Source organism: Phycodurus eques, chromosome 21 (assembly GCF_024500275.1).
Source record: "Phycodurus eques isolate BA_2022a chromosome 21, UOR_Pequ_1.1, whole genome shotgun sequence".
Taxonomy (NCBI): domain Eukaryota; kingdom Metazoa; phylum Chordata; class Actinopteri; order Syngnathiformes; family Syngnathidae; genus Phycodurus; species Phycodurus eques.
The window spans coordinates 8167730-8190697 of record NC_084545.1 but is presented as its reverse complement, the minus strand read 5'-3'; the positions used below and the strand labels follow the sequence as shown (position 1 = coordinate 8190697).

Sequence of the window (22968 nt, the reverse complement as noted above, 5' to 3'; positions counted from 1 at the left end):
AAATGCTATGTTGTATCCGCCCAGTGTCTTTTTGTTTAATTATGACGAAAAAGTGGTTAAAGTAAGTTTGATCTCCTGACTGCTTTACTGCATTTGGGCTCACTGGCCTCTGCTTTCACCACATCACATACTGTAGAAGAAGGACCCAATCGTAACTATCGACCCAGCAGACTAGCAAGAAATTCACGTTACCAGCATTGAAATGGAAGGAGACATTCATACAGGCCACATTTCTGACACTTAGTGACACTGTCTAGGCCATATTGGAATCAGAGTCCCTAAGAAAATTTCAAAGGTTTTTGTCAGCACACCCTTGGCCTGTTAACTCCTCAGTCTGCAGGCATAATGCCTATTCCCACGTCACCTATGCTGCATTGACCCAGCTCAATAAATGAGCCTCAACTCTGTAGATGATGACGCAGGAAATGTAAACAAATTAACCCAAGTACTGTATGTCAGAGCGTGACGTACACCTTTACCTCTTCACAACTTCCACAGTCAGGACCACTGTAGTTTGTGTCCCATTTACAGTTTCATACCTTCTTCTTTGTTGGGTCCTCGTCAGCTGTTTGATGTTGTTCCTCATGCGCCTTAGTATTTTGAGCTTTTTTTGATCGATTTTTGACAAAGGATTTTGTGTTTTCCTTTAAAACAGGGGTGTCGAACTAATTTTTGTAGTTTGTATTGCATTGTAGTTATGATTTCCCTCAGAGGCCCATTAGAACAGTGAAATGTTTAATCACCAAATCATATTATTACCATATTACCAACTAGTTTTGAAATCAGGAGACAAGGATAATAGTTTGTTTAAGTATTGTTTAAGTTACTGTAGAAGAAGTGTTTGGTAACAGAAAAATGCAATATCTCAACATTATTGTTTATTATTATGAAAATTTGGAATTTGGGTACAGATTTTAGCAAAAGTCACAGAGGTTGACAAGCATGATTTGCTTTCACCAAAAAAAGTTGAATAATATAAAAGAATTATATTGTAACACATAATAATAATGATAATATATTTTCCTCCCATTCAAAATAGTCATAATTTTAAAATACTGTTATAAACCCAGCATGTTAATGTTCCAAAGACGCCTGTGGTCTGCACAAAACAGAACAAAATCTGCAACAAACTAACATAATCAAAACACACGTATCCCTTTGGAATGCAATTTCCACAAGATAGCCTTTTTATTTCTAATCAGCAAACATAAGCTCGGTCAAAAGTTATAACATTTTATAGCTCAAAATGTTCAATTTGTATTGCAGGTCCAGAAGCTGTAATGTCCAGCCAGGTTTTACCCTGATCTGACACAGATATTGGCATTTTGTTAAATAAAATCAAATTGAACAGAGAGTCACTTTTAACATTTTTGGCTGCTGTTACAAATATAATTGAAACATGTAATTTGTTTATGCAGTTTTGCTTTGATTCAATGGGATTTTACTGCATTTATTTCCCATGGATCCATAAAGACTTTCTGTATTAGATGCAACATTACCTCCTTTTTAGCTATTAAGATCCAGTATCACCTTTTTTTTATATTTTACATCAAAGGAGACAGGACGCATCGTGCTCAAAATTAAATTCAGGACAGCACAGCAACAAAGTGAACTTGCCTCAGTGTTCGCTACCAAACTGTTGCCACATATTGGTTCATTAAACATCTAATCTAAAAAGTAATCTCCAAAGACACTTTTAAATACTTTGAACAGACAAAGCTTATTTTCTTCGTTCAGCACTTGGATGGATAAAATGACTCGCCATGGGGCCTGTTTAGAAAAATGTAATTTGCAAGCTTTGATTTGCTATGTGATATTATTTCCTCTTGCAATATCATTGCTAATCCAAATAATGTTTGCTACCCATGCTTGTGAATAAAAGGGCCTCAACTGAGGCAACAATCATTTGTGAAACATGACACTGCCTTCAGAAAGGATTTGTTTAAAAAAAGGCATTTGGAGGGGAAATTGAACACTCTGAGAGTCTTAGATATATGTTAAAGTGTTTAATTCTGCAAAACAGCCTTTACGAATTGGTGTTACCGGCAGATGGTGCTTTCCAAGGAATAAAAGATTCACGAATGCATTTTTTCATTACGTTACAGCAAGTACAAAAGGAGTGTTTGAGATTGCATTGGAATAAGCAATCTAAAACGTTGTGTAAGCCAAGGGCTTTGACAGGGGGAAAAAGAGCAGCTCTGCATCACCAATGCAGAGCTGTGAGCATCGCTCCTCTGACACTCTGTCTCAGCCTTTGATATGTAAGCACTCATTTCTAATGTTTCTCCATTTCTTCCTCTTTTTCTTTTTTCATCCCCATCCTCTCTGCTCTCTTTTCTTTTTTACATCAGGGCCAAGTGGGACCCAGTGGAAGGGAAGGAGAGGTATGTCAAATTAGACTTTGCGGTATTAGATATAATCCATTCTCTCTCATTCTGCCCCACAGTGAAGAGCCCTGACAAGCTTGTGTGCAGCTTCTTTGGAAGACTTACAGAGCCAATACCTTCAGGCCTGGGGCCTGGGGAAATCGAACCCCACCCCCCCCCCCGGGCATAAATATACATCACAATAGCATTCTTTCCAAAGCCAAACGCATTTGAAATAGCATGCACTTACTGTACTGTCTGCAGTATGAAACATTTATGGAGTTACAGCGTCCCCCAGTTATGAACCTGCTGTCTGATTTGTTGAAGATGTATAAAACACACATTTCCTCCAAATAACCACTGCAGGCTTTTTTACCATTACATAACCATTTTATGAACGAAGAAAAAAACCTATTAGGTTGGTAGTTAAGTGGTTAAATGCAGAAATTTCAGTGGAAATTGTGAAATTACATGTTAAACTACAACCTGAATGGAGCCTGATTTAGTTTTCGAATTGTCTGTGGTACTATTTTAGTTGGTTTGTCACCACCGCTTGAGGTTTGCGTAAAAAAAAAAAAAAAAAAAATTTGATTTTTTTTTTTTGCATCAGGAAGGCTGATATCAGAGTATCGATATTTCACTCTCGATCCACCTAACAGAAGTATTGATATACTTTTGTTGTCTGGCGTCTAAGTGTGTGGGGTTTCGAATGGCTTTTTAATGTGATTATGAGAAATGCTCACATTCCTAGTGGGGGTGCGAATAACATAGTAACTCGTGATATGACATTATTGCAATATTATATGATAACGATATAATTGATATGAGAAACAAAATTACCTTGTTTTTATGGAGTGACCCTGTCTCATGTAAGTGAGCAACGGGTCACCGTACCCAATATGTCATCATCACCCACACGATATAATGGATGGTAGATAGAGAAGTATTTATATAAAAAAAGAGATACAAAGAGCCCAATTAAAGTAAATCTTGTCATTAAGTGTGAAACTGCACGTTTGCATTAGTACTAAATACAACTGCAGTTTACATTTTCAGTACTGTGCTTTTAATTAGATTTGTCGTTTTACCATTCATATGATGACGGCATCAAGGTCATCGGACTATATTGTCCATCTACTTTTATTGGCTGTCACTATAGTTGTGATGAGGGCACTGTTCCAATTATGCCTTTGTAACTTTGAAATTATATTTCTTTTAATTTACCTTTTTATCCGGATCCTTACCCTCTTCAAAATTGTGCAGGAACCTAACTGTATCCATCCTACCGTTTATTGTGCTGTTTACTATGTCAAAATTCCTGCTGTTGAAAAGCTCTTTGGAAAAAAACAAAGCTAGAGTGGCCTAATACTTTTCATAGTACTTTATATGTAATCCATTTATGGCTTGCAGAAGGTTTCATGAAAGATTAATAAACAAAATGAGGATTTCAAAGCTTGAAATCTGCGTTTTGATTAATTGCTGCAAAAACAAGTTCTATCACTATACACAAGGTTTTCTCTCATCTGTCTTCCTTCAGAAAGGATTGAAAGGGGGTGAGGGCCCAAGAGGGCCTGAGGGAAAGAAAGGGGATATGGGCCACAATGGCCACATGGGTGCTGTTGGTCCAAGGGGATTTCCTGGCCTGGACGGGCTGCCAGGTCAACCAGGTCAGCCTGGATTTCCTGGAAAGCCAGTGAGTGAATTTGTTTATTCCTATCTAAGTAATTGAAAAGTCAAGTTTGGGGGCACTAAGGTTCCACTGTGAATGTCAAGGCTCGATTAAGATTAAGATCTTTTAAACCTGTAGCTTGTTTGAGATTTGGTTCTGTTTGTTTTTTGTTTTTTTTTAGGGCAAATCAGCATCGGATGAGCATCTTGTCAAGCTCTGCACTGATGTCCTGCGCAGTAAGTATCCATTTTAATGTCCCTGTGCAGTATAAAAGTCAGTGTTGGAATAGGATTCAGACAGATTCAAATAAATCAAATGCAACATTCCAACATTCCAGTAACAGAGGAATTGGAAACTGTAGATTGCACATAATTTTATGAATTGCAGAAAGACTGGATAGAATGCAAAATGCTAATTATTTTTACTCATTGCAGCAAGAGAATGCGGCACTGTGGACGACTGGTTAGAGCGTATGCCTCACAGTTCTGAGGACCGGGGTTCAATACCCGGCCCCGTCTGTGTGGGGTTTGCATGTTCTCCCCGTGCCTGTGTGGGTTTTCTCCGGGCACTCCGGTTACCTCCCACATCCCCAAAACATGCATGGTAGGTTAATTGAAGTCTCTAAATTGCCCGTAGGTGTTAATGGGAGTGCGAATGGTTGTTTGTTTGTATGTGCCCTGCGATTGGGTGGCAACCATTTCAGGGTGTACCCCGCCTCCTGCCCGATGATAGCTGGGATAGGCTCCAGCACACCCGCGACCTTAGTGAGGAGAAGCGGCTCAGAAAATGGATGGATGGATGCAGCAACAGATTTGGACAAAAATCCAACACATTTATTGGTTCCATAATATTTGGCAGTACTGCAAGAAGATTGACACTGATATCATGGACATGCCATGAATAATGTAGTAATTGTGTCAAGGAAACATATTAATAATATGATGATTGATATGGTATGATATTCTACTCAGAGCTCTTCAAGGGCATATTTGCAATTTACTGTGATGCAGCGTTTTGAAATTCATTTGGTAACAGACAAAATGACTGTCAGAAGTACAATTCCAGTTCTTTAACATTTTAATAACAATTAAAAACATTTTTAAAGCATTTTTGATGAGAAGGGGAGTGTCATAAAGCGATAAATGTTCCACCAAAGCTTAAGGGGTATACAGTAATAATGCATCATGCATCCAAAAATCTCATCAGCGTGCCACACTTGATTTCAGCTTCGCTAGCATCAAATGATGACCTAGGGGTGTGTTTTGCTTTTTCTTTGCCTTTCTTCCCCCCTGCAAAAGAAATGCAATACTACAAAATTGCAATTGACTTTCTGAACGTGAATGATGAATAACACACGTCCTTCACTCACTAATATCCCATAATGTTACAGAGATTTACAAACAGTCGTTTGCTACATACTGACACTGTAAATGACGATTCTCCTAATGCTGGTATCATAGACTGTGATTGAGTACAAGTTGACAGAATAATGACAATGATGTTTTTAAAAAATACATAAATTTCGGGGGTAGGATACCAATGACGTCTTACATTACAAACTAGCAGCTGCAAAGGAAGTCTCAACAGACACAATTAACTTGAATGAATAGACGTGGTGAGACAAAAAGAAGGAATGACAGAACAAGAGCGACGTGAGGAGGGGCAGCTGTGTCGTTGATTTGGATTGGTTATCCTGGAAATGTGAGACAGTGAGAGACAGCATGGAGAATTTTTGTGTGCGCTCTGTGATTCATGCACACCTGTTGTTTGTTTGTAACAGGTGATGGAGTGTATGCATTGGTGTTTCAATTTACAACATATATATTCTCTATATTGTACATGAAACATAACTCCCTGAACTATATTAACGTCTATCAATCCATTTTCTAGACTGCTTCGTCCAGTCACACAGTGTACATTCCCATCTATGGAAGATTTAGACTAGAGTCTTCAATTTACCCACCGGTGGTTGTGAGGGTTTTCTCCAAATACTTCAGCTTCCTTCCACATTCCAAAAACATGCATGTTAGGTTCATAGAAGATTCAAAATTGGCCGCAGTTATGAATATGAGTGTGAACGGTCGTTTGTCTACATGTGCCCCACCTCTCGCACAAACTTGGCCGGGACAGACTCCAGCTCACCCGCGACCCTAATAAGAACAAGCAGTACGGAGAATGGATGGAAGAGGTTCTTCTGAAAGTTATGTCAATGAAGATGCTTCTAATGTTCTGTACATAAATAGAGTTTTTTTTTTCAAAGTGCTGTACCTTAAGTCGACAGAACTTTATCCACTCCCATTTCACCTGAGTGACAGGAAGTGGATAGCCAACATCAGCAGACCCTTGAGGGGAATGATGGAACGCATAATTAACTGTGGCTGAATGGTAAACAGAATCCTGATTGGCTTCTCATTCAAGTTTGGTGGCACAGAAAAGGAGAGTTTAAGAGAATGATAAATAAGATCAGTAAACTGGTTCTCACTATGTTTATGTTTCTTATGGACTTTAAACTGTGTTTGGAGATTTAAGTAGCTATTCACAAGACACCATTGGACTAAAAATGCATAAATATTGCCTTGACTCGTTTGGGCCCTTCAATTACACAACAACGGGCTTTTGGAGCCTGAAAACACAAACATTTAAAAGTGGGTCTCAAAGTGGAAGGTTTGGAAAAACAACATCGTTAAAATCTGGAAACACTAAAAATAGTAATCTATGAAAATGAAAAATGTGTTTAGTCTGTAGTGATTTCCAACCACTGCACTGTAAAATATCATCAAGTGTGAAATCATCCAATTTCATTTAATTGGTCCAAGAATTCATATTTATTTACGACAAATAATGTATCTTTGTGCATCTATCTATGCCAGTGGCTTATAGTCACAGGTAGGACAATTATCTGCTTTTCCATTAGATGGCAGAAGATACAATGAAAATGTGTATCCACCTGTTGTCGTTCATAAACAGAATAATAGCTTTGTGTTCAACTAAACACAAAGGTTTTTTTGGGGGTTTTTTTTTGGGGTGGGGGGTTCCTGATTGTAAACAGATTGTTGTCATTTGACGTTTATTTAGGCACTGTTTGTTTGTCTTTGCCCTTTTAGTTCAACTCCCTGCACTTCTCCGGACCATGGATACATCAGCGTGGTGTGAACCCTGCCATATCGTGAAGGGCCCCCCTGGTGAGACAGGTGCTCCAGGACCCAAAGGCTCCATGGGAATCCCTGGATATCCTGGCAGCACTGGCTCCCCAGGATACCCTGGAACTCCTGGATTGCAGGGTTCTCCGGGCCTCAAAGGTAAGCAGTGTGAAATGACTCCTTTAGGCACCAATGTACAATATTAAGAGATTAATCCTGGTCACAGATCAAAAGTATTACACAATGATGCTTCTGAGTGCGTGGTCTGACCCACTTGCTTAGGTCTGAGTGAAGATGTTCAGTTCCCCAACGGCGAATGCAAAACAATAAATGACAACACCTCTTCCTGAAAACCAAGAGCTTGGGCAAATTTACAACTCGCTTTCAACAACGATTAAAATCAAAAGAGTGCCAACAGCTAATAAATTGAATGTGTTGATGCTCAATGCACCCCGTAAAACAAGCTTATTAAACAAATGAACACCAGTAAAATTCAGCAACGCAAAATAAAATAAATATTGCATGCAAAACCAACTTAATGAGCTACTTTTGATTTATCATCCCTTCTAATCATCTGTGAAAGATGCCGAACTATAATGTCTCACTGCGGAATGTGATTTCACCTTGTTAGTTCAACAGATGACAGCTATAAATAAATAAAAAGTTTTTGTCTTGGTGAATAATATTAGGAGGAAGCGAGACGGTTGATTAAGAGGCAGCGCACCACCCTGAAAAGTAACACAAGATGAACAGTACGATATACAGGTAGATACAAATGACAAAGAATTAAACAAAATACCGCACATTTTATTTTGACATTGACAAAAAATGACTTACCGAGGCAGATACAGTACATTACATACATGCAATTTCACAAATTCTCAGCCTTTCAAAATGATACAGTATATACAGTATATTTTAACTCTTATATACTATTCCCAGGTAAGATTTGACTAAAATTTATTTGAGGCTTAACAGCTGAATCAAGTAAAATGGTGATAATTGTGGGAATGTTAAATCTGGGAATTTTTTAAAAAAAGGGACAATGGTAACAGTTTTTACAAAGGGACAGTGGTAACAGTGTTCACGAGCTATTTGTTTCTCCACACATTTGCACAGGTTCCTGCAGAAACACGCACCCATTAGTCCTTGAAGGGTCATGGGCGTATCTTGAAACAATGAAATGGCAAAACAGCATAAGAATGATCATACTGTACATACTACACATTAGAAAAATAAGTCATACCGAGGTCAGAGGGTGCCAAGACACAGGCGAGAAATCTGCATCTGCAAAACAAGTGGTTGCACTCTAGCAAATAAAAATACAGTTTCCCTTTACTCTCAAACATTTAGGACTCATAGTCCATGTACGTCACTGAGGCTGTTAATACGTTTGGGAATGATTTGTAGTTCATAATTGAATATTGACAATTATGATGATGATGTTCTTGGCCCCGGGTCAAAATCTATCCAGAATACACTGTGTGTGTGCATGGAAAATTAACAGTAAGGGTTCAAATACGACTGCACAAAGTAATTAATTTTCTGCAGTGGAAAGTCAAAGCCACCCTATAAGCAGCATGGAATGCCTGAGAGCCATGACTAGACAAGACTCACATTTTAGATCATTGATATTCCACATAACTCCAGTAGATGCTGATAAAATGCTTTCAAGCTGTTGTGTGCATAATTATGTTTCAGCTGTCTATGGACTGACTGTTTTGCATGGACTGTTTTGCATTCATTATCAATATACAATAGCAACTGTAATATATACCCATATTCTAGTGCTTGTCCTCATTAGGGTCGCTGGTAGGCATGTTTTTGGAGTGCGGGAGGAAGGCACAGTATCCAGAGAAAATCCTTGCAAGCACAAGAGAACATATAAAATCCACTTAGGACTCTATGGTTAGGTTCAGGGTTAGGAAGTCTTAGTAACAGAGTTTTTGTTTTTGTTTTATCTTTGGCTATGAAACAGTTATCCCAAGATCTTTTTATTTTTCTATACCGCTTGTCCTCAATAGGATCGCGGGTGAGCTGTAGCCTATTGCAGTTGACTTTGGTTGAGAAAACAAAGTTTTGTGGAAAGATCTCAATGAAAAGTAGGCAGGTTAAATCTCCTCAATTTAAATGACAGTAAATTGTAACTAGTATTGCAGACAAAGTGGAATGTGTTACAGTTAAGAGACATCTCATCCATTGTGACTTTTAAAGTAATCTTACTGTTGTGATTTAGTTAGATTTTTAAGTAGACATGATATGTTCACAGGTGACACAGGACCAAGAGGGTTCAAGGGCAGCAAAGGTGAAGGTCACCAGGGACGTCCAGGACCACCCGGGCAGCTAGGTATGTAAAAGTACCTCCTGAGTCATTTAGCTTACTTTACTGGCCGACATACATTACTGCGTTTTCTAGAGATGCAACTATTTCAGCAACTGACATCTGAGCTCTCATCAGTACACGAGAGCACTTTTAATGGAAACGCATCTAGGATGTTCCATTTTTAACAAATATGTGGGCAGATGCTTTTTGTGAGCACTAACATAACATTGTTTGGTGATGCTTTGTATTTGTGTTTTTGCATAAGTTGTAACAGTCAATCAACTATAATTTGTTTTGCTCCTTCATGATATATAAAACCCAGTAGTTGTCTGTATTTATATTCTTTGTCCCTACTTTTTCTTAACTAAAGGGGCTCAAGGTCCTCGTGGCTTTGATGGAGTTGGACAGCCGGGCAACCAGGGAATTCCTGGGAAACCAGGAGCCCCTGGAGATCCCGGTAAAAGGGGTAATCCAGGGACACCGGGGGTATGTGATTTATCCATGTGTTATCAGACCTACAACCTAAGGGAACATTACAGCAAAGGACCCAATATCTGATGGCATACGCAGCAGCGAGGGACAGAAGTGCCACTGGCTTTAACACCCACATGTATCCAGAGGCCATTTACTGTATCACTGATTCATGTGTGACTGTTGACTCCTGCAGAAGCACGTTGTGCGCAGCACAACAACACTGGTGGCAGAAATAACCTCATACGTTGAGTCAAACTGAAATGGGTGGCACATGATTCATAGTTACGGAATTAATGGTCAAAACATCAGCTGAGGGAAGTATTCTGGGACACAAATTGGACTTTTCAGTTGGAGCAGGTTTATTAGTTCAATGTAAAACAGATTAGCACTAATGTTTATGACTTAGTTGTGTTTTGCTTTTGTGTAACTCGACAGATTATTAGTGGACGAGATTGAAGGTTAGGCTAGCAGCAGTCCAATGAGTATTAACACCGTATGTATAATACTCCACGACAGCGGTTCTCAAACACCACCACACCAAGTACCATCTAAAAAAAAATACTTCGCACTCCAAGTCCCAAAATTAAAATACAGTAGCATAGTAGACCCAAGTGTTCATAAAACATAGACTTAAAGGTCAAATAAAACTGCTCTACGACACTAAATTAATTTCACATGGAATCAGGAGGAACACGAAAACATAAAAACAAAATCCAGCAATAGATTTTCACTATGTGGAAGGATGCATTCATTCGATTAGTGGAAAAGATGGATGGTTGTGGGTGTAAAGTGACAACAAGTTACCTTTAATTAATCAAATAATCTTACTTGTTGAAAACATTCTCCAAAACATGAACGCAACTCCAAGGTGGCATTAATGGGTTTACAGTATCAACAAGTTACTTCTGCCTTGAGCACTTAAGTGCTGCCCCGTAATAATGATTGTATGAAATGTGTGAAAATGTCAGCACGTTCTTGAAAAGTGAATCTGTATTGCGCGGATCAACATACATCAAGTTCATCTTGTTATTTACGTTGAACTTTTAACCTAATGGAAAAAGGATACATATTCAAGTGAGGGTTACTGCATATATTTACTTCTGGAAGGTTCGGACGATAAGTTGTCAATGATTTTTGCCCATATACACCATCACTATGTATTTGAAAGAAAACAATGAAGGTGTCTATGTAGACTTTCATCGTTAAAAATATGACATTTACCATTTCCAAATAACAATCTCTTTATGCATAGTATCTCCTTTATCAGTGCATCAAAAGTATTTGCGCAAAGTGACATTGTTCTCTACAACTGTATATTGTTAGCTCCTGTTAAACGTCCTTTCAATCATATCATGCTTGTTAGCATAGCATGCTGATTTCAAATCAATTGTAATGGTGTATAAAAGGCAAAATCACAAATGTTGTCATTGTCTAAATATTTCTGGACCTCAGTGTAGGGTTACCATCCAACCATCAGACCTCCCTTTTTGGAACACGCTTTATGACTGACAAGGTATGCGTTCATCACATTGTAGTTGTTATGTCGTCTGCTGCCTTTCTATCCCCCTCTTTGTCTTAAGCACCAAGGTTTGTGCTAATCCAAATATGTCCATGTGAAAAACAGGCTACTAAGAATGCTGTTTTTTTTTACATATTTATATTGACCCGCTAAGCAATACTGACTGGATTTGCATGAAATGTCTGTGCATGGATAGAAGAACACTTTTAAAATCTCTAATTTACCTCACCTATACAATAGGAGCTAGGCATGTACATGTATTTACGTTTTAAAATTGATATCTTATCATATTTTAAATAGAGGCCTGTTAACTGCTGAAAACCTCCCCCGCTTTTTTAGCACAAATTCAATGTTTATGCTTTTCAGATTTTTGATCAAATAAACGCACACCATTTTTATTTATTTTTTTTGGTAGTGACCAGGAGCGTTTATTTACTCAATTGTCTATTACAAGACCACTGTTTGAGGAAATACAATAAGGTTAGATACATACCAGTCTAAAATCATAGCAGTATAATAATCAGCGAAAAACTGAATTGTTGCTGCTCTGTGTTGCTTTCCTTTTTGTGCATTCGAAATCCTCCATTATCACTCTGTTCGTATATTTCTGGGACATGAAAAACTAGGAGACTTTGCTTACTGTCATTTGTCTTTAATTGCCAAATTACAAGCTTTCCAAGCCACAAAACGATTTAATCCACATAATTCCTAGTAGGTTTTCAATTCCTAAACATCCAAGCTGAATATCATATTGCGCTTGTTGGTTGCTTGCCTACATTTGGGAATACAACAACAAAAAGCATGCATAATAATGGATATGCTGACACATTATTTTTAGACACTGTTGGAATTTTTTTTTTTTTTCTTTTTCATTTCTATTCATAGTGCTCCACAAATGTTCCATGAAAAAGGGTTAGGTGGAGCATTGTCAGCACATCACTAAAGGATGTTTAAACCTTTGACATCTTTGCACGATTTCCCAAGCGGAGTCAATTCCAATACAAAGTAATTCTGCATGGAGCTTTTTGTTTTGAGTGCAACTGAGATTTTTCATAAATTTTAACGGTAAATTCCAATGTCATTTGTGGATTGCAGTGCTCGTGATAGTCTAGATGATATACAGATTATTGCTTTTTACTTTACATACCAGCTATTTTAACTTCCTCAGTGAGTATAAACTAGAAAAGGTTCGATTACAGTCACACAGGAGTACATGGTGCCAATTTGTATTTTCAATACATTACAGAAAGTTGAGCGCCAACTAATCACCTAGCTTCCAATTATTGCCACATCACTTCAGTAAAGCAAAGCAGATTCATTGAGTCTCGAGATTCGAGAGATTTCCAGTCATCTATTTTGTTAGATGTTTCAGTGTTTTGCCCTGTTTCATGTTCTTGCCTTCGATGTGAATTGGTGAATTACAGCAGCAGTCGTCGGTAATGTAACATTTGAATTGCCCGTGATGCTTCCAAGGTCTTAAAAGAGGGAATAGAAATGAGTTCAGTCATTTACAGCTGTAGAGACAAACAGCACCTATTTCAGACCCATGCAGATAGATGCATTTAGCATTCATATTAACTGCTCCAGACAAAAAGAAACACATTTAACTATAAATGTAGGCAGCATAAAAAATGGGTTTGCAAGGAGCAGAACAATTTTTGTTCAAACCGAGATTATCACCACCCCACATTTAGTTGCGGATTAAATTTAGTTGCCTTGTAAGAAGTGGTTTCTTTCTCACTTTCCACAGAAAAAGGTTTGAGACAAACATCAGCGCAAAACTGTCATATGGAAGCGTCAAAAGTGCCTCGAGGGATAAGAAACCTAACAAGCGCCTCTCCCTGGGGTTTGCGCATCAGGAAGCCGTTTCTAAACTGATACTTTTCACTTTCATACGGTACATTTCTACTTGTCAGATTTGGCAAGTTTCAAAGTAGTCCCCAAAGAATAGGTAACTATGGCGTCGTTATTCACAGCACACGGATGACTTTTGGTGTGCAAATACTCCCTGTTATCCCACTTTTCATTATTGCCTATTGATCTAAAATATTTCCTCAAATAGTGATCATGGATGTTTATTAGAGGTAAGAGGAGGCCTTTTTATGTATAAACATTTCTCAACGAGTTTTTGTTCACAAATAATTGCAATTGTTAATTAGAATATAAATTTAAAAAAAATTACTGTACAGTAATACATTCTTATAACCCTAACCCCCACCTTTTAAAGATGAGGTGCTTATTTGATCAAGTGGGTGAAACACCCATTGAATAATTGAGACACAGTGTCTATTAGAATGTTTGAGCAAATAATGGCTGGTTATTAAAATTTTGACCCAGAAAGGAAAACACTGAAAGCACAACATGACACTCATGTCCACGCTGACCATCATAATTTTGTGCTAACAAATAATGTGGACTAAAGTTAGTTGACCCAACAACATAAAATGCAATTTTGATTTATTACAAAAGCCATATAAGTGGTATTATCCTAAAGCTATTAGATATTGGTGGAATGACCAGAACAATAATTTTTAGTTTTAAAAGTTTTTCCTGCTGAGTTTGCCCCCAATTTTTATTACACTGTGACTGAGTTTGACAGCTATAGCAATTATATTGATATATTCTTAGACTGTTCTTTTAGTTAATTATTTATAGAGGTTTTTTTTTCAAACCTGGTAGTGCAATGATTTATCACATTAAGCCTTTGTAGTTGTTTATTATTTTGAAGTAGTTTCACATAGCCACAAATGTATTTGTAATATATCCTGAGATGATAAATCATAATTTCTATTTTGTTGGGCATTATTTATCTACATATCATTTGGTAAATGTTCATGTTAATATTTGGAAGATATGATTGGATTCCATTTGCAATGTTTTTGTTTTTTACAAATGTATTTTATATGACAATAAATATTGTTGACAGAAGCTTTTAGACCATCTTGTATTATTTAAGACCGAAAAAAGACTTCTACATATACACCGAATCTATCATACATTATTACTGTACACTAGATTAATCAAACTGTTATTAATACAACTGAAAATAGATCAAACACAACTGAAACATCCACTTCAAAATGGTGGGGCCATAGACTAATCAGCTCTCCATTCCATGACAGCCAAATTTAATCATACGCTATTTTTTTTTTTATAAAACTGCAAATGACAAAGTGACTAAAGACTCTGATGTTCTGCTAATTTTGACAAAAAGTTCCATTCCCCAAATTATTTTCTTCATCAATGTAGGCATATTGCAATGTTTTAAATATATTTCATCCCTCCATTTCCGAAATCACTTGAGAGTCACGGTTAAACTGGAGCCTGTTTTAGCTTGCGCTGAAATGTGCAACAGATTGCATTTCCTCAGAATGCCAGGGATATTATATATAAAAACAGAGCAACTGTAGACTATTTTTAATAAATATCTAATCTAAAGTCTTGGAGGCACGGTGGAGGTTGAGGGTTTGAATACGAGCTGCAGTCTTTCTGTGATTGAGAGGGAGATGAGTACAAACGGATTAATTCTAATTTGGGGCTTATTTGAATTTATATGAATTTAAAATGCACACAGATCAAAGCTCAAAAAGCCTCATCGAGCAATTGTTGTTGCGTTCCAAAAACAAACAGGAGTCACGCACACATTACTACATTATTCTCGGACACTTCCTTCCCCTTGCCGGCTGATTTATCATAGAGTGACTTGAACTCACTGTGAGTCAGCTTGCTGCTCCGCTTGAGCCCTCGGAGTCAGAAAACAAGGACGAGGCCAGACGGTAAGTCAGCTCTAGTTAGCATGATATTCACTCAAACAAATTTGTGCATTTTTACGAGAGGTCCCCTAAAGGTTATTCAGTTTTGAGGGCTGTTTGGTAGTACTGATGCGTTTGCTTCCTCTACCGACAGAAGCACACATTCAGATTATAGTGGCTCAAATACGTACTCACACATCAGATAAATAGTGCAAATATTATTTGTTTCTGTGTTGTATTTTACTTCTTACAGTCAAGGTGAAGATGGAAACGACAACATATGATTATGACTACGATAACTACAGTGATGATCCGGCCACACTTGTTGCACCGTGTAATCGGGATGTCGACAACTATGTGGGAGCTCAGCTGTCCGTCCTTTACTACTTCATGTTTCTCGTCAGCCTCTTTGGCAATGGACTTGTCTTGACCATCATCTATCGGTGAGTGGACGCTTGAACAAACATTGGAACTGCTTAAGTCCATGCAAACGAAATACAGTGAGAAGGATGTGAGCATAAGAGATAATGTACAAAAGATTTAAAAAAAAAAAACACTTGTGACTACAAGGAGGGCCACAAGTTTCCAGACATTAACATGTTCTTTTTAAAAATTCCCTTAAACAAAAGATGTGGGTAAAACAGGTGTTGGGCAAATATATTGTTTGTAAGTCTGAAAACGTATGGCTCACCTCGCACTTAATAATATATATTTTTTAAATTAGCATTTTAGGGCAGATCTTTGGGATACCACCCTACGTTGGCCCATGGATATAAATAAAGTTCTCTAAATCTGAATTTATGGGATAGTGTTTAACCTTCGAGGTTCCAGTTTATCACTTTAATGAATATCAATGCTTACTGAATTTGTTACTTTTAAATAACAATGAGCCAACTGCAGGGAGTTTTTTAATAAAAACAGTAGATAAATATATAATATTCTTTTTTGAAACATGTCTGTCAATGAAATATCCTCTAAATGCACAAAGAGACTTTCCGAACACCTTCTATAATTTTAATCTGCACTATTACTCTGAGTAGGGCCATTTTGGAATGTGGTGTTGGCATGAGCTGCTACTAGACTATCCCATTCATAATCTTGATTACACTGCCATACAGAATACACATCACTACTTTTTTTTCTGCTGCCAAGCCCCAGAGCCTTATAATGCAATTAAAATGTTGCAATTCAGTTTAATAGTTTCACCCACAGCTACTGTAAAAAAAAAAAAAAAAAAAAGCAGAATCTTTGAGGCCAATCCTTTTTTCGTGATCAGTTAAATATTTTTAATTATTACACAGTTTGTTGCTTGGGTTGATTATCAAAAATGAATTTCACCAATTACTGTATATAACTAGGTTGTCAGAAAAAGAATCCAGGGCCAATGGTAAAAGAGAGTAGAGATGAACACTCCACCTGCTCAATGGCGGTACTTTCAGCCTTTCGAAAACACGCCGAGGTCACCTCCACATTGCTCACCAGCTACCGCAGTGTTCTCTCTGCAGTATTTTGCAATAAAAGAAAATAGGCTTTAGGAAACCCAAAGAAACATGTGTGGCAAAGACTTGGAAACTTGTGTGGAATAACTTTGTGCTCATCATCAGTAGACTTCCGTATATAAAAGTGCCATGCAAAAACCCTGATGAGAAAGTCAAAAGGGAACCTAGGCACTTGGTGGTTTAATGTTTAGAACTTTAAAATAATCACTCAATGATTAGACAAACACTCCATATATGGCGAAAAGACAATCAGATTAACTATAAGGTGAATGTTTCTGCAAAATTAAAATAATTAAAGCATATCACAAGGTTGAGACGCAGCCAGTGTTTCTTGATGGAGTCAGTGAGGAGATTAGATATATATATATATTTTCAGTCAATAAAAACCTTCATTTACATCTAAACCATGACTGTAGCTTTATCATCTCAAAAGGATACTGCTTGGTCGTCTACCTTTTTTTTTTTTTTTTTGACTAACCACAGTCCTGTCAAACATCATATCTTAATTAGATTGAATCCTATTGTATCACATCCTGCTTCGGTGATGCATATGCACATCCCTAATCCCCAGACTTTGACTTATTACAGTCAAAGGCAGTGTTTGTTTACAAGCTAAGTTCATAGTTTCACAGTAGGAGTCCAGCACTTGCCCCTCAAGGTGCAATTTTCCACTAGTAGACTCTAATGGGTTTGTCTAACGACAAGGTGACAGTTTGTCTTTTCATGGGCAAAAAATGCACAAATAGGTCCCCAAAATGAAAGAAAATAGTCAAATGCCAAGGATAAAGGCGTTACCTTCTTAGTGTACCACTCCACGTTTTACCATTTTACACTCATTACTTTCGGGTATAACAAGTGGTCAGTCTGTTTGAAATAATGGGTGGTGGTACACATATATTATTCACAGTTACCCCTCAAAGTTTAAGTTTGTCCTTGTAATTACATAAAGACACTGACAGCAAACAGTGTTCATTGACCGACTGAATGTCCTTTCATTTAATTAATGCTATTCGCAAAATAGACTCCATCGGTTTTCAAGGTTCAGATTTTCTACAGTGAAAGCGTAGATGTAAAACGTAGGTTAATGATAGACTACCACGCGTTTCGATTTACACTGTACAAATTTGGGGTATGTGGTTCCCTTAGGAATGGAAGGAGCGAGGAATTGTATAAGGTGTTCAACCTTTCAGTATTGCTGGACTCTGGAAAGTGAAAGACATTTAAAGCAGTTTAAAAGGTTCATGTCACACACAAAAAAAATGCATGCATGCAGCGGTTACATGGCTTGTTAACACCAGAGGTGGGCAAATGATTAACTGATCGTCAAGAATGTGCTCAATTTTGTGGAATTGATTGTTGATTAGTGGTATCTTGCAGCAACTGTGGCAAAATGATGTGAACTACTGTTGTTGGAAACAGGAGTTCAGCAGTTTAACAGGGATTTACATCTGCTTCTCATGCAAATTTAGAAGATAGCATTATCTGTAACGAAAGACCCCATTTTTAGGTGAGCAAACATACAACGGACAGCAACAAACTTAAAATATAATGAAGTGAATATGATTAACTAATGAAGAGAATAATATTTACAGCAGTTGCAAATAATCTGCTTGCAATAATTGTATCGAACCACTGACCTCACCAAACTTCAAACGTTTTTTGTGATGCTTTTCCAGGTTTTCAGTTACTATTTGTTTTGGTGGATTACTCCATTCAAGTGTCAATATTTATCAGATAAAAAGCCAACCATGTACAGTACAGATCTGTTGTTTTTCCAGACTTTAGGCTTTTCTCACACTTTTGGTGACGATTAATGTTTGTCTCATCAGTCCATAAAACGTTGGTCCAGAATTATTGAAGCTCGTCTCTAAACCTATTATCATTGCTGAGGAGTTATTTCTAAATTGTGGTACAGCCTCTGTACTTGACTTGATTGAAGTCTTGTGATAACAGTAGATTACAATAGTGTACCTTTACGCTTGAGGTTGTTGCTGATGTCAGCTCTAGTAGTGTTTCTGTCCCTAACGACTGCTGTCTTCCTTGATGTACCTGCTCGATGTCTGTTAGCAGTGTTTTCCTTCACCCCCCCCCCCCCCAAGACATTCCAAATGGTTGCACTGGCTATGGCCAATGTTTCTGCAATGGCTCTGATTGATTTGCCGGCTCTCACCAATTGCTTGTTTTTCAACCATAAGTTAGCTTTCTGGTTTTCACACTGGTTACACCTTTTCTGAGTAATCAATAGAATGTGAAACACATGGGCAATTGCATAGAGCAATACTTTTGTTGACATGGAAAATGGGATGGATTCAAACAAAAGTTGTGCATCAGATCCAGATGTAAATATCTGGAATAACAGAAATAAATGTCACTTTAAATGCAGGGGAATAATGACTGAGGGAATGTATTTAAGTGAGATGAATTCAATGAGAATGGCAAAAAACAAATGATGTGCATTGTACATGTGACAAAGTATTTATTAAACTGCACGGGACGATTAACATATGATCCGCCATCACTGAATTTTGATCTGGTCCTTATAGGTTCGAGAAGATGACCACTGTTACCAACATCTTGCTGTTAAATCTGGTGATGTCCTCGCTGATCTTCATGAGCAGCCTTCCATTTCTGGGAGTCTACATGCAGCTCTCCAACTGGATATTTGGCAAAGTTATGTGCAAGATAGTAGGCACTGTCTACTATCTTGGTTTCTACAGTTCTGTCCTCTTTCTTACTCTTTTGACCTTTGACCGCCACCTTGCTGTTGTTTACTCCTTGAGTACATCTCGAATTAGGAACCGAAGCTATGCATTTGTCTCCTGCTTTGTGGTTTGGTTGATCAGTAGTTTGGCATGTATTAAGCCCATAATTCTCCACACTACTTTCAGTAATTACATTAACAACAACACATACTGTCAAGAATACCCTGGAGACTATCCTTCCATAGATGTGTCTCAGTTAAGAATATCTGGGTTTTACTTACAGCTTTTACTTTTCTTTCTTTTCCCCCTGACAATTATTGTGTACTCCTACATTAGAATTGCCATCACTGTCATATCATCCAAACTGGTGACAAGGTTCAAGACAGTGAAGCTGGTATTCATCATCGTGCTGCTGTTTTTTATTTGCTGGACCCCATTCAACATTGTACTCCTGATACATAATGGATCTGCAAATTGTGAGCAAGCACAGAGACAGAGCTATGCCCTTCACATAACACGTAACTTTGCTTACATCTACTTTTGCATCAGTCCCATCTTTTATACATTTGTTGGGAAAAAATTCCAAACTTACTTTCGACAGTTGATAATGAAACACTTCCCACAGTTAAAGAAGTATTTCAGAAGCTCACAATACAGCCAAAGCAATACGTCCACTAAAAGTACACCATACTAGTTTTAAGAATGTCAAGGTTTCTGTTTCTCAGAACTGTTAGACTGCATTTTACAGTGTCTAATTCTGTCTTTGCAAGCAACAGAAAAATGCGTCATAATAACGGAGTTCTAGAAGGGATGTAATGTTTTTTTTTTTTTGTTTGTTTTTTTTTGGTACAATGTGACCCTGCATGTTTCCATACATTTTCTATACCGCTTAGCAGTATTTTAAAATATACATATTTATCAATGAAAATAAGAAAACACATACATTTTTGAGGGTGGGGGGTGTTACATTTATTAATTTAAGGATGGCCCATTTGACGCCCAACATAACATGTTGAATTAATAAATTAATTCTGAATAATAGAAACAGATGAAAGAACAAGAGGTGCCCAACTCTTGCGGATGATCAGAACAATGCCTATGAAATTATGTGGCGAGTTTGTCAACAAAAATAAATACAAAGCAAAAATAAAACACAAACATAAATAAGTAAGAACATTCCTACTAACTGTATGAGTTTACTGAAATACACATTGAAACTGAAAGTCCATCCAAATCAATTGGATATAGAAACAACCTGTTTCTATCATAAAACTCTGTACAGGCATTTTTAATAATTTGATATTTTATAATTCCTAACGTCGTACAACGGTTAAATGACGATGATTAATAAAATAAGTTTCACAGAGAAAAAGCAGCATGTTATATGCGACCTCAGGACTGTTTAACTTCAGAGGTTTCACTGTAGTAGTTCTCGTAGCATGATGGAAGAAAGAGAACTTGCTGGTGTTTTTTTTCCCTTTTTTGTTTGTTTTAAACATTCACTTCCCGAAAACCAACTCCAAAAATGTTGTGCCAGTGAAAGCTATGCAAAATTATAATTTGACGGCCACAGTTCCATCAGTTAAGAGACAAACCACAAATCCTAGACTATGCCCAGCAAAAAAATAAATTAATTAACTTTCCAAATTGTTCGCTGTAAGCACATTGAGAACTTTATTTGTCACAGTGATGAAATAAAGACAGAGGAGATACTTTTACAGTTCTGTACATAAAGTACATCAGTTCACTTACACCTTGGCTATGTCCGGCTGCTTCATTATATTCACTTACAAATGAGTAAGTGTGACATTTTTTACTCTTGTGATTTAAATGAACTTGGGAAATAAAGCCAGTAATGAGCAATTGCACGACCAGAAATATTGCTGACAGAAAACAAGGTCATGGAAGGATTGTGTTAATAAAAACTACAGACTTTGGTCAACAACCAATATTGCAGGACATATTTTCTGTGCACCAATATAACTTGATGCCCTGCCTGGATCCACAGTTTATGACATTTTGGACGGCAGGTCGACTACTCAGCATAATTATGATTTTAAATTTGATTTTTGAAAACTATCTTTTTTTATTATTTGTCCGTAAATCATCACCTGGTCATCTTCATGCTTTTTATTATGTATCATTGCGAGTATGCGTGGGGTTGGTCTCGTTCCATCCCAGATTTAAGAACTAACTGATTCACCCTATTTTCTATTTCTTATGGAAGCAGTTGCACAAGTTGATTCATGGTTTTCATATTTGAAGTAGAACACAACCATTTCCTTCACGAATTTAGCAGCACTCAAAGAAGATGCCTCTCTTGTGTAAATAATGCTGGTGTTCATCATCTAAACTCTAGTGGCAGTAATTCCAAAGAAATATTAGAACCTGGCCAAAGATTAGTTGAGAAAATATAAAGCCTACACGGCACCAGCAAACCTCATCTCCAACATACTGTTGTCTTTCATTTATCACATTCCCATTGTGCAGTCCCAGCATGAGATCTGATTTCAAACAGAGGCAGATCACCCACAAAACTACCCTCCAGCCTTCAGTGGCTTTAAATCCCTTCGACTGAGCTTCACGCCGTGTATGCTGTCTGGTGATAAACTATCCATCCATCCATCCATCCATTTTCTGAGCCGCTTCTCCTCACTAGGGTCGCGGGCGTGCTGGAGCCTATCCCAGCTGTCATCGGGCAGTAGGCGGGGTCCACCCTGAACTGGTTGCCAGCCAATCGCAGGGCACATACAAACAAACAACCATTCGCACTCACATTCACACCTACGGGTAATTTAGAGTCGTCAATTAACCTACCATGCATGTTTTTGGGATGTGGGAGGAAACCGGAGTGCCCGGAGAAAACCCACGCAGGCACGGGGAGAACATGCAACCTCCACACAGGATAAACTAATCACCTAAATGCCCGTACCATTTTGATTGACTCAGTGGGGTTGTTGGGGTGAATTTTATCACTCCATTTCTTTTCAGAAACCCAATTTGGTCTGAGTTTTTGTGCCTTTTTTGTTGTGTCGTTGTGTAGAGTAACAGTGCTGATCATGTTTGAGTTTTTTTAAAAGTATATAGTGGATGTGTTCTGATGTTAATAATTCATACACAGAGAGGAATAATTTGTGTCACACATCGTTATTAATTGACCTTTCATTTTTAATAAAATGTTGATATTGAGGATTGGACATTTCATTTCTCCAAAAGTGTCCCTCCTCGTTCCTTAGGTGACCTCGACACCTCAATGGGATCTGTGGTGGAAGGAGCAAAGATGTAAACAGAGGTTTGAGGGCCAAGGAGGTTGAAAATAAATTAGATTTAGGCTTTTTATATCTTGCATCAGCATTGCTGGCAGCACTTCCAGTTAACAGAAAGAAACAAAATTAGGCAAAAATAGGCTGCTGTCATGACTTTTTTTCATGACCCTTCCAAAGATCCCACTTTACCAGTTTTTAACTTTGGTCTGCAGTTAAAAAAAAAATAAAATAATGCAGCTATTAACAGCCAAGTACACT

General features: G+C 37.6%; 2 protein-coding genes across 2 annotated transcripts in view; both read left to right on the top strand.

Annotated features, from left to right (window-relative positions):
• Nucleotides 1-12332, top strand: part of si:dkey-225n22.4 (collagen alpha-1(XXI) chain) — a 52295-nt gene extending 39963 nt beyond the window's left edge. The window contains exons 25-30 of the mRNA XM_061666291.1: nucleotides 2352-2384; nucleotides 3904-4059; nucleotides 4217-4271; nucleotides 7140-7334; nucleotides 9445-9522; nucleotides 9869-12332. Coding sequence (XP_061522275.1) covers nucleotides 2352-2384; nucleotides 3904-4059; nucleotides 4217-4271; nucleotides 7140-7334; nucleotides 9445-9522; nucleotides 9869-10056 — 705 coding nt within the window. The 3' untranslated portion in view covers nucleotides 10057-12332. The remainder of the gene's footprint in view (nucleotides 1-2351; nucleotides 2385-3903; nucleotides 4060-4216; nucleotides 4272-7139; nucleotides 7335-9444; nucleotides 9523-9868) is intronic.
• Nucleotides 12333-15217: 2885 nt separating this feature from the next.
• On the top strand, nucleotides 15218-22545 carry LOC133396496 (C-C chemokine receptor type 3-like). The gene is made up of 3 exons (XM_061666407.1): nucleotides 15218-15267; nucleotides 15497-15686; nucleotides 19286-22545. Exons 2-3 carry the CDS (start codon nucleotides 15508-15510, stop codon nucleotides 20136-20138), a joined length of 1032 nt encoding a protein of 343 aa, XP_061522391.1. The 5' UTR covers nucleotides 15218-15267; nucleotides 15497-15507; the 3' UTR covers nucleotides 20139-22545.
• The last annotated feature ends 423 nt before the right edge of the window (nucleotides 22546-22968 follow it).